At 32.9% G+C, this 11,588-nt stretch overlaps 2 protein-coding genes across 5 annotated transcripts; one reads left to right on the top strand and one right to left on the bottom strand.

Moving 5' to 3' along the window:
* Window positions 1-389: 389 nt before the first annotated feature.
* LOC145572633 (G-type lectin S-receptor-like serine/threonine-protein kinase SD2-5) lies at window positions 390-2,486 on the bottom strand. 3 transcript variants are annotated; one of them, XM_081631593.1, is made up of 3 exons: window positions 2,153-2,486; window positions 1,972-2,068; window positions 390-1,630 (listed from the first exon to the last, which is right to left on the bottom strand). In XM_081631593.1, exons 1-3 carry the CDS (start codon window positions 2,371-2,373, stop codon window positions 611-613), a joined length of 1,338 nt encoding a protein of 445 aa, XP_081487719.1. In that variant the 5' UTR covers window positions 2,374-2,486; the 3' UTR covers window positions 390-610. The 3 variants fall into 3 exon arrangements, with proteins under 3 accessions (XP_081487719.1, XP_081487720.1, XP_081487718.1); XM_081631594.1 differs by having other exon boundaries at window positions 1,972-2,185; window positions 2,307-2,486; XM_081631592.1 differs by having other exon boundaries at window positions 1,972-2,486.
* Window positions 2,487-4,248: 1,762 nt separating this feature from the next.
* On the top strand, window positions 4,249-8,454 carry LOC145572632 (DNA N(6)-methyladenine demethylase ALKBH1D-like). Of its 2 annotated transcripts, none has more exons than XM_081631590.1 (4): window positions 4,249-4,356; window positions 5,937-6,677; window positions 7,273-7,617; window positions 8,083-8,454. In XM_081631590.1, exons 1-4 carry the CDS (start codon window positions 4,288-4,290, stop codon window positions 8,356-8,358), a joined length of 1,431 nt encoding a protein of 476 aa, XP_081487716.1. In that variant the 5' UTR covers window positions 4,249-4,287; the 3' UTR covers window positions 8,359-8,454. The 2 variants fall into 2 exon arrangements, with proteins under 2 accessions (XP_081487716.1, XP_081487717.1); XM_081631591.1 differs by having other exon boundaries at window positions 4,262-4,356; window positions 5,940-6,677.
* Window positions 8,455-11,588: the final 3,134 nt, after the last annotated feature.

Genomic DNA, 11,588 nt, shown 5'->3' with positions numbered 1-11,588 from the left:
GAAAAGAAAAATGTCACACATGTAATTTGCATTCATAAATAGAGGTATATATATAAATAGACACTTTAAGAGATATAGTTGGCATAACATTATTCATAAGCGTTTAGTTAAACTTTTAATAGGTAGAAAGAGAGGCACAACCCATAAATAAGGGAGGAAAATAAAACTCTCATTGAAAATAGTTGTCAGATTGATAATGTAGAATCTAATTTTCTGTTGAAACAGTTGAAACTTGAAAGGTAGCAAATGAGTGAGTGAGTAACACAACTCACACAAGTATTTTGTCCCACATCGCCTTTCTTGTAGCTAAATAATTTCTTTAAATATATACGAATCCCAAGTTTAAAGTAAATTAAGTCCTATTACGTAATTGCTTATGTGGATTAAATTACCTTTCGTATTATCAAAGCCTTGAATTGGCCTATTACTCATTGGCTCGAGTGGGGATCGAAAGCCACTTTGGCTTCCAATCAAAAGCAACAAGTACACAAACTTTGTACAGCATTTTGACCCCATTAAACGATAAAAAATTTTGTTTATTGAGATCAAAATGAACACTTTAAAATAAAAGAATAACTTCCCAAAATCTAGGATCACTTACACTTTTATGTTATGAAGAACAATTTCCATCCCTCAACCTCTTTTTCCTCTTCCAAACCAAGAAATACCCAAGACCTCCAAGTACCAAAAACAGAACCATTCCATCAGCAACAATTATCAAAACCAAAACCCATTTCTTCAAACCACTCTTCTTATGCTTCCCAAATCTTCCCTTAGGAACCTTAACCATGTAACTCAACCCACTCCCTCGATTAACCTGTTTAACCCCTCTAACCACATCAAAGAACATGCACTCCCTAGAGCGCGATGAGTATAATGCAGCTGCACAAGTGCACTCATTTAAGCAAGAATTCGCGCACCTTGTTTTGCTACTACTACTCATTGAAGTAGCATTTTTTAGTAAACTATCAGCATCTTTTAACTCAAGCATGATCCATACCTCATCTTTGCCACACTGATTTCCTGTGATAAACTCTTCATTGCATTCGTCGTTTGAACTATCTTGGTCCCTTGATAACTTTCTAATACACGAACATGTCCTAGAAAATGTGCAAATTCCATAGGCAGAGCAAGCCAGGGGAAGATCACAAGTAGTATTTAGGACCTGAAATGATGCCTCTAACTTGTCCTTGTAGGGTGAGTAGTAGTAAAGACCGAGGTTTCCAGTGTCGTTATCCAAGGCTAGAAATCGCGCTGTTTCTTGGTAAGGTGCAAAAATTTGAGAGAAGTTTCGGTATTTGTCATCAAAGAACTCCAACCCCCTTGAAGCTAACTCGATGTAGGTGATGTTTCTGCTTTCGGAAGGTTGGAATTCCCAGTAGGAATACTTGTAGCTGTTGCTGTTATTGTTACTGCCTGAATTCAGGTAGAGTGCAACCTTGTCATGGTGAATTTCAAATGAAAAGAACGAACTCGAAGATTTGTTAGTAGGAAATGAGGTTAAGTGAGTAGCTACACTTAGTCTCTGCCCCAAGAGTAAGATGTTTGTTGGAAAATTGAATGTTTGCCACTTTATGTTTTCTTGAGCATCTACTAGGACTAAATTTCCACTGTCAAGCAACTGCAATTTCTGCAACCAACCCATCATAAAAAAAATTCAGGATTCGGTCTAGTTCAAAGGCTACAAATAAAACAGAACATGACTTTCTAAACTGACTCATACCTGATTATCCAGTCTAAATCACAAAACTCAAACTCGAGCCATACCCGATAACTTATTGACTATAACCTCGAATATGACCTATCTAGATTAAATCCACCCATCCTAGACTTGGTTGCATCCTCTACACCTAATTTTGCATATCATTTGCATATTAATGTACAAATTTGATATCGAGTAATCCAATACTAACAATCTAGTCGATCTTAACTCTAAACAATTCAAATTACATGAGTATAAGTGTTAGTTACCTGCACACCTTGTCCAGAAGTCCCAGTACGCCAACCAACATCATCATTCAGCCCTTTCAACCGAAGATCTCCCATTTTCGTGAACTCGAGCACACAACTATCAGATGTATAAAACTTAGAAACATGCCCTGAACTCCAAACCATAACACTGCCTAGGAAGACTTGTAACGAGCACACGTACCGGCCATCCATAGCCTCAACGCTAATCGCGGTCCTGAAATTGAGCGGCATTTGATCAGTTTCCATCAAGTAAGCCCTCCCATTGAAATCTTCACTATAATCACTAGGAATTGCTAAGGTGAACGTATAACCAACTGAAACATTGTTAGACTTACAACATCCAAATATTATCAACATAAAAAATACCAAAATTATGTAACATAATTTATAAATCAACTTCATTTGTTATACTGTTATGCAGTATTTTTATGACTTTTAGTAGAAACATTTGAATGTTTTTTTTTTCTAGATAGATTGTTGAGGTTGGTGGGTACGTATTTTGGGGTCAAAAAATAACTAAAAGTTTGTTACTTTTATATTTTTTATGCTTTATTTATTTCATTTTATATTTGTAAAAAGTTTTTGTCTGGTTTTGTCTAGTAATATAATTCTGCTAGTGTACAGTTTATGAAAGTTTATGTGTTTATTAATGATGTTTGTCGTACCAAAAAGAGGTTACTTTTAGCTATGGTGGGAGGCATTATCAATAAGGAGATCTTGTTGTGCTGCATATGGTAATCACAGAAGCCACTCGGCCAGCTAATTTGTCGATTTTTTTTAATGAACGGGTAAAAACTACTTTTTTTATTTCAACGGGATATTGTACACAACAACTTTAATATCTCTAAATTACAATGTATAATACAGAATAGTCGTTTTCATAAAGGATTGATTATAACGTCCTCGTGTTATATTATTTGTTATATTTTGATACAACTTTAGTTTTATTAGTTAGAAAAATTATAAAAAAAAACAAATTCAGGTTATAAATTGATCAATAATATAAATTAAGACAAATTTAACAAGATTCAACACGATTAACATGTCATAATCATTTTTAAAACATTCATGAAACATTACATACTCCTACTAAACAACAGGAGTAAACAACTAAACAACGCAAAATTAGTAAAACACGACTTCATTTTAACATAAGAACTATGGAGTAGATTAATTATGTGTGATTTCATACATATTTTGGGATGAATTGGAAATTGGGACCCAAAATCTTGTAAATTTGTCGGGTGTTATCAAGTGTGGGCTTCTTCGAAGTATATAAATTGATGGGCATGAATATAATGGAGTACTTATTGTTTATTAGTGACCATGGATTATGACATATGTCTTACGCCAAAGTGACGTATAACATACTAATAACATACTCGTACTGTATCATTTTAACTGTACAAAATCCATTGAAAGTACTTCCTTGGGGCAGCATCCATAGAAAGTACTTCCTTGGTTCATTCTAAGGTTACATTTGGGTTTTATCGTTGGTATTAAGAAAAATACTTTCCAAATAGGTAAAATGAGAATAGTTGTCTTGGAATTATGTAAATATTTTAATATATGAGAATAGTAGCATTAGAAATAAATAATATGAGGGTAAGTATGTAAAAATATTATTGGGAGTAGATACGTAACTAAAGAAAAAAAATGTCCAAAAAAGTGTAACCATAGAAAAGATACGGATGGTTACTAGGTCGTGTTTGGTAAAATTAGCGGTGACAGGTAACTTTTAGTGGTTGAGTAGCAGATAACTGTCAAAGTGGCAAGTACATGTCAATTAGTTGTGAGTAAAAATTAGCCGTTAAAGTAATGTTGATAGTACGAGTGTTGACAAAAATTATGGTTGATACTAAAATATATTAAAATCAATACATACTATTTAATAAAGTAACTAAATTTTAACACACGTTATCCACTACCTTTAAAACACTACTATTTTTAACGTTTTAGAAATAATACCTAAACACTACCTCTACCATTTACCGCTATCCAATTTCTACCTCAGTCGCTAGTACTAAACAAAGCCTTTAATGTAGCTTGGACCAAACTTTAAAGAGTTCAAATCTCAACATAAGGATTATTATGACTTTATGAGTTCAAATCTTAGCAATTGGATTATAATGAGATCAGTAGCCCAAGTAAAAAGATACTGAATACATAAGCAAGGCCCGTTTACTTCTACCCAAAATTTTATGCACTAAAATTCCAAACAAAATTAAATTCAAGTTTGACTGTTTGAACACTTTGAATTCTTTCAAGTACCCCTAAAGTAGTTCTACCGTCTTCCCATTAAAACGGCACCGTATTATGCTTCAGCGATTACCTGTCTTCCGTTCCGTACTCGTGTTTCCGTACATGTGTAGAACAATGACCCATGTAAGTAGCTTTCGCTTTTTCGCAAGTCTTTAACTTTGAACTATCTTAATTTTGGTTCAATTTGTTTAATTTATCTTCATGTTCTTGATTCAATTAATTTCCATCAATTTTTTATGGGTGCATAATTTCGACATATTTAAAGAATTTCATACTAAATTTGTTGTTTTTTGAAATTTAAAATTTGCTAAAAAAAACCCTATTAGATGGTTTCTGATTATTAATGATACACCCTAATGTATTATGTATATGAGAAATTATACGTCTATACATAAACATTTATTTTTTAAGTATAACAATTAGTTCAAATTGACGCTCAAAACACATTTCTATCAAATTAAGGCAAATGAGCTTATAATTTGATTGAAACTTTTGATGAAATAATAGGGTTGGGTGTCAATTTGATGATAGTATTGCATTGGGTTGAGAAATTGTTAATGCTTAAAGTCTTAAAGGAGCTTCTACTTTCTTGGAGATCAACATTTTGTTCTAATATCGAATGTACTATGTTAAATTCTCGGTTTTTCCTTGGAGGATCTTAATTGTACAACCGGTTGAATGTACAATCAAGGTCATTTTCTGCCATTTGCTCACAAGTTATAATTGATTAATTGTACACGAACATGAGCAAAGAAATAATCTCTATAGTACCATGCACGAGGTACAACTGTAACGAGGTGAAATTGATAATATTAGTAGCAGTCAAACATCAATAATGCTGATTGACATGTGGTTGTGTGCATTCCTAAATCAACACGGGTATTGGGTTCCATATAAAATTAAAAAAAAAAAAAAAAAGTATTTGTTGCTTTTGTGCAACACTAAGGGCCTATTCTGATTGATTGAACTGATGAACTGAATTTATTAGAGCTGAACTGAATTTTAAAAACATATACTATATAATTAAAAAATAAAATTTAAAATGACTGGTTCAGATATGGGTGGGAGTCTGTTCAGAGGAGTGGCGAGGTAATGGAGCAGCTTGTTGGACAAGAAGAAGACGAAGAACTAACCGATTATGAAAACTAGTTTAAGTTGTATAGTACTCTCATTTTGTCAATGAGTTTAATAGTAAAAATGTGTATAAAAAAATATAACCATTTGAACAATGAAATAATAATAATAATAATAATAATAATAATTATTATTATTATTATTATTATTATTATTATTATTATTATAACTGAACTGAATTGAACTGAATTTATTAGAGCTGAATTGAAGTGAACTGAAATTAATCTGATCACAACAGGCATTAAGAATGATTTTTTCATATGCACTTGTAATAGTGTGATTTGCTTATGTAATGAACATAAGTACTAGTGATAAAGTATCTATGTATCAATCTTTCAGTATGTATGGCCTTGCCTTTCCGTATTAATATCAGTATATTAGAGAATCACAGATGCTAGGCATCAATAACAAAGAGAATTGTATAATTTTACAGTCAGATACACAAGTTTATGTATGTAGTTGATACCTGACTACTATCAAATATCAATGTTTTGGATTGAAGGTCGTTCATTGGAAAACAAGTACTTTCAATTTAATCATAATAATGAAATTGGATTGATGATTATTAGCAGGTTCAGTTGAATACAAGCAATGACACTTCTATTGGCAATCAAGAAGCCCCTGTCAGCAGAAAAACAGTTCATAGGGGAATATCAAGTTTCAGTAAAGCTGCTGTTTTGAAACATCTGGGTCTAAAAACCAGCCAGCAGCAGCGGCTTAATGCCTCAGCTATGGCTACAAATAACATCACAAGTTGTTCCTTGTCTGGAACTAACGACCAGCCTTCTGTTACGAGTGTGACTCAACAGGCTAGAACTTCTAGTTCGGAGATGTCAGTTTCTTGTTCAGAGCAACCTCAGCACCTTCCTATTGAAAATGTTGATCGTGAAAATACATGTTCTTTGCCATCTGTGAGTTCTGGTTGTGATGGCTCAGGAGAGGGATCAGTGAACGAGAGTAATTATTCGCATCATGTAGAATGTTCACGCGTATTGGAGGAACACTCTCTGCCGAAAAGTTTTGGAAAGCGTGAGCAACCACTGTCCAAGAGGCCAAAATCCATCAAACATAGTTTGAAAGATGGCGGTAGTACTAGGAATAAATACTCCAAGAACATGAGTTGTGGCCCTGCTGAAGTATTCGACATCTGCCAGCCTCGAGTCAATGATTCTATGTTTCTGAGACAGCCTCAAGACTTTTTCGATGAAGCAGAAGAGCCTGAGATGGATAAACTAGGTGAGGAGCCTAGGGAAAGAGTGCTGAGGCCTGGGATGGTCTTGTTGAAGAGTTACATCTCGGATAGTGAACAGGTGATTTACTAGACCTTGTCATACTTGAAAACTTTCTCAAAACCCCATCACTTTAAGAACCTACATTTTAAGGAGACTGTACTAGCATTCAACACATATATCGTATGGAGTATGTGTTACAAATTTACAATATGTCCTTAGACTTGACTATTTCTGAAAATTTGCGTGTTTTAGGCATGAATGAAGCATCTAAATTTCTATTAAGATTAATTATGTCAGAGTATTAAGCACAAACAGAAGTCTTAAAGGTGGAGTAAAGGTTCAGTAGCTCACTGGCTAAGAACTATATCAAGCGCCATATCAGCTCAGCACTTGAAACTTAATTACATGTTCTACTTTCAAATTCTTCCATATTGTTTATTGGGTACCCTTCATATTATTAGATGAACAGTTGAAAACCCTGTCAGCTGTGTTTTAAATTAAATCATATTGTTACTGTTAATTTATTGCAAGCACCATGTATGAATCTGTTTTCAAGGGACTGATTCTGAATGAATATGATCTTATTTCACCTACAAATCTTGCGCCTGTTTTATTGTTTTGTATGTCCATTTTGGTTCCTTAGTTTTAACCCTCATTCTGTGTATTGTTCCAGGTTTCTATAGTTAGGAAATGTAGGGAACTTGGAATTGGTCCTGGGGGGTTTTATCAACCTGGTTACAAATATGGAGCAAAACTCCGATTGCATATGATGTGCCTTGGTCTTGATTGGGATCCTCAGACAAGGAAGTATCAGGAAAGAAGACGAATAGATAAGTCTAAGCCACCTCGTATTCCCTCTGAATTCCGTGAGTTGGTTGATAGAGCTATGCTAGATTCACTTGCTCTCATAAGTAAAGATTCTGATGTTTCTGATGCAGAAGACATCCTTCCTCAGATGAATCCAGATATTTGCATAGTCAACTTTTACTCTGAGACAGGACGGCTTGGTCTGCATCAGGTATATGTGCAGTTATATACTGGCTCAACTTTCAATTTCCCCTGCTAGCACACTTGAAATAATCTCTGAACTGTCGCTGCTAGTATTATGATCACGATGCTGTTATTCATTTCTAACTGGCATGCTGTGCTAACATACAGATTCCAAGATTTAAGCCATTCAATTAATTAACCGGCTACATCTGAGGGTATCACATAAACATACATAACTTGAATTGAAAGCTTTTTTAAATTACTTGAAATTGAAATGTCTTAATACATTTTATAGCATGCAGATAAGATGTAAGGACCCCTCTTTGAAAGGGTGGAGGAACATAGGACTAATCTGTGATAAGTGCTAAGAAAAATGAAGTTGATCAATGTATGTTCAGCTTAAAGGAACCATTATAGCTTTCTAGTTTCTCTTTTTTGGTATTGTCCATTTCTCAAGTGTGATTTCTATATCGTTATCTTTCATTTCTTTCAGGATCAAGATGAGAGTGCAGAGTCTCTCAACAAAGGACTACCAGTAGTTTCTTTCTCGGTGGGGGATTCAGCTGAGTTCTTGTATGGAGATCAAAGGGATCCAAGCAAGGCAGAAACTCTGATATTAGAATCAGGAGATGTCTTGATATTCGGTGGTCAATCAAGGCATGTTTTTCACGGTGTTGCCTCCATCATACCGGATACTGCTCCTTGTTTCTTATTGGAAGAAACCAAGCTTCTCCCTGGCAGGCTTAATCTGACTTTTAGACAATACTGATTGTCCTTCAGATTTGGCTTTTTGGGTGATCACAGTTAACTCCTGTATGTATCAATGCTCTCTTTCATAAATAAAAATGACTTGCTTTTGTATATAGCATTGCATTTATACTTAGAAAAATTGACTAGTACTCAAACTAAAATAGAAACTAGATAACCTGATTTGTAACTGAAGTGATATTGACCTGAACCAAAAGTTAGGAGGACTATTATTGAATCGATAATAAATTTTTCATCATCAATAGATCTGAATATGACCCGACTCAAATTGACTAAATCCAATTAACACATGTTTACCACTTATAATTGCATTTAAGCAATGTTGAGAAAATTTTCAGTATCAGTAATCATGACCCATAAGTTTACTCAGTCACTAGCAATCAGATTTTATTTGGGTTTCTCCAAAAACTTAATTTCAAGTCTATGCATAAAAAGTTCAAGTGCTCAATTAATCGCAATAAGAAGGATCAAGTCTAACTTTAGGGACAGTCTATTGGGCAAACCTACTTCCTTTAATGTGGGTTTATACTATAAAGGGCAAAACTACTTTCTTCAATTTGGGCTTACAAAATGTGAAAAGCCACTTCCTTTATTACATACATTTTTTTATTTTTTCCCCCACTTTTAATCAAGGTTTTGCACTAGATGAAGTGAAATTCAATAATCAATTAATCATTACTTCCTTAGGATTACATTAGAATCGAAATCCATCACTTAGGTAGCAATTAATTTACTCTATAAAATAGATGAAGTTAAATTCAATAATCATTTTTAGTCATTACTTTCTCCATCTCTTTATAACTTGATCACTCTTCATTTAGTCCGTCTTAGCTTGAAAACTTTTTATTACTTTTAGTAAGATGTACTTCTTACTAATTATTATTACGGAGTACTATTTATTTATTACCTATTATTTAAACCAACACTATGACCTCTTCATTAAAAATAACTACTACTTATAAAAATAGCACTCCATAATTTAATTACAAATTATTTTTAAACTTTGTGTAACAAAAAGTGATCATATTAATGTGAAGGTAAGAGTACTATTTATTGATGTGTAGCGAAAATATGTTGATCTATGGGAAAAATTGACATCTTACACATTTAAATATGAGTAATTATATAGTTGCAACTACAAAATAAGTTAACATTGTTAAAGCCTGTGGAATGACACTAAGGAAGAATAATGAATTCAAAGAGGTTCAAGAAAATTTCAGAAGTTTCAACGGAGAAATTCAAACTCAAGGGCAACTTTAATGGAGAAACACGTAACCCCTACCTTTATGGGGTTGACCCTATCCTTCATTTCTCTATTTTTTCTTAATTAGGGTTTTTTTTTGTTTAATTTAATGTAATTAATGATGTTGGTGTCCTTAAATATGATTCAACAAGTAATAATGCTAAAATCTAAGCTGCCACCATACTAATGTTCATCAATATTACAATAAGACCACTAGATGGACAAATCCTGTAAATTGAATAGATTAATCGAGGCTTCCTCATCAAATAATGCACTTTAAATATTGTAGTTTTGAGTTGATTTTGTTGATCTCAAACTCATGTCTTAATGATCCGATCCATTATTAACTTGCAAATTGTGTTTTACGTTTTCAATGGAGAAAGGGAAAACCAATATTTAGTTAACCAAATCACTATAAGTACAAGTATAACATTAGTTATACTTATATCGCTTGATTGCTTGCCCCATTACGTAATCTTTGAGTTAATTAAATATCAAATTAAACTTACATATTATTAATATGCCATAATAATAAACAATAATATACATAGTGTTATAGTATTCATTCACATCAATCTATCAATCCACGTATAATTGGCATCATATCATAATAATGTCAAGATAAGATAGCTTCATATATTATACTATATGTCTTAGCTATTTGGTGGAGTAGCTAGATGTCCATAAAAAAAACAAAGTAACCAAGCATATTACGATTTCTTTGGTATCAAATTTGGACATGTCTAGCAAATAACCACATTTTTTTCCTTAGAATAATTAGTGAATGTTATACTAAAATTAGTCTATATTCTTTTCAAAATGAATGTATCCTTTTTAACATTCAATCATTCATTGTTCTTGCTTACAATTACTACTCATTAACAAATCTTGTTTGGTGAAAGCGGCCTTCTCATGGTGTCATCAAGTTAAAAGTTGATGGTTCATCATGCAATCATTTATCGACAACTAGTGATGTTCACATGAGAAATGTTGATGGAATCTGTCTATGTCCTTTGTCACAATTTAACAACCTCATAGTCATTTGCATAGAGTTTTTGGAAAGAAAAATAAAGCAATTGAATTGGAATGACCATTTATATTATGAAACAAAGTTGAAGGACATTGAATGTTAACAAGAATTGAACCGTCCTGTCGATTCTGAATTTTCATAGGTTAACCCGACCCAACTTAGTGGGGGATTGACAGGCTAAAGTCGTAATCACCCAATAAAAAATAATACCTAAATCCACTAACTATGTAGATAGTGAAGAAGGGTCGAACCACAGAAAAACGAGTTAATTTATTCCTAATTAATCAATATAATCTAAATTATCAAGTAACCAAATTGTTATTGTAAAAGGGAACTAAACTACTAAGAGTAAAAGTGGGAAGGAATAAAAGTAGGAGGAAAATCAATGAAATAAAAGACTAGGGAATAGGTTCACCAATAAACAATATTCCAGGGTAAATCATAACAATCAATCATCAATGCATCAACTAATCAGATCATAAAGGGCTTTCGCTACGTATTACAATCACAGAGTTAATTTACCGGTATTAAATCTCATCTCTCGAATCTCGACTTAACCATTTATAAATTAGTCTGTCTATTGAAACTAAGCCTAAACATCAATTCTCATCTCTCGAATCTCGAATCAATATTGCTAAACTCATACAATTAAACCATGCCTAATCTAATTGCATAGCATTAAATCAATCAATAGGTTATTAATCAAGCATCGTTAATCAAAAATAATAAATTATCCCTTCATATTATTTATGGATCCCCACAAACCCTAGAAAGAGGACTACTCACACATAATTAAATCTAAACTAAATAAAGCAATTAAAGGAAACATGATGAATTAAAGAAATAAAATTACTGAAATTAATAAAGAGGAAAATGTTACCAAAGTTATTGTAAACAAGGAGTTGAATCAAGAACAAAGTATGGAGTTTTTAGAGAGAGAGAAATAAACTAAGTAGAG

This window comes from Chenopodium album, chromosome 12 (genome assembly GCF_948465745.1).
Source record: "Chenopodium album chromosome 12, dcCheAlbu1.1, whole genome shotgun sequence".
NCBI classification, from domain to species: domain Eukaryota; kingdom Viridiplantae; phylum Streptophyta; class Magnoliopsida; order Caryophyllales; family Amaranthaceae; genus Chenopodium; species Chenopodium album.
The sequence above is the reverse complement of the archived record's forward strand: the minus strand, read 5'-3'. Positions and strand labels throughout refer to the sequence as shown.

What these genes read in the sequence shown, in the direction of transcription:
- LOC145572633 (XM_081631592.1), bottom strand. Translation starts at nt 2,373, where the DNA reads ATGAAGTTGATTTATAAATTATGTTACATAATTTTGGTATTTTTTATG. An exon ending in CTTCTGGACAAGGTGTGCAG is followed by an intron (nt 1,631 to 1,971) that starts GTAACTAACACT and finishes GGTTGGTTGCAG; the next exon opens with AAATTGCAGTTGCTTGACAG.
- LOC145572632 (XM_081631590.1), top strand. Translation starts at nt 4,288, where the DNA reads ATGCTTCAGCGATTACCTGTCTTCCGTTCCGTACTCGTGTTTCCGTAC. An exon ending in TGTGTAGAACAATGACCCAT is followed by an intron (nt 4,357 to 5,936) that starts GTAAGTAGCTTT and finishes GATGATTATTAG; the next exon opens with CAGGTTCAGTTGAATACAAG. An exon ending in GACGGCTTGGTCTGCATCAG is followed by an intron (nt 7,618 to 8,082) that starts GTATATGTGCAG and finishes CATTTCTTTCAG; the next exon opens with GATCAAGATGAGAGTGCAGA.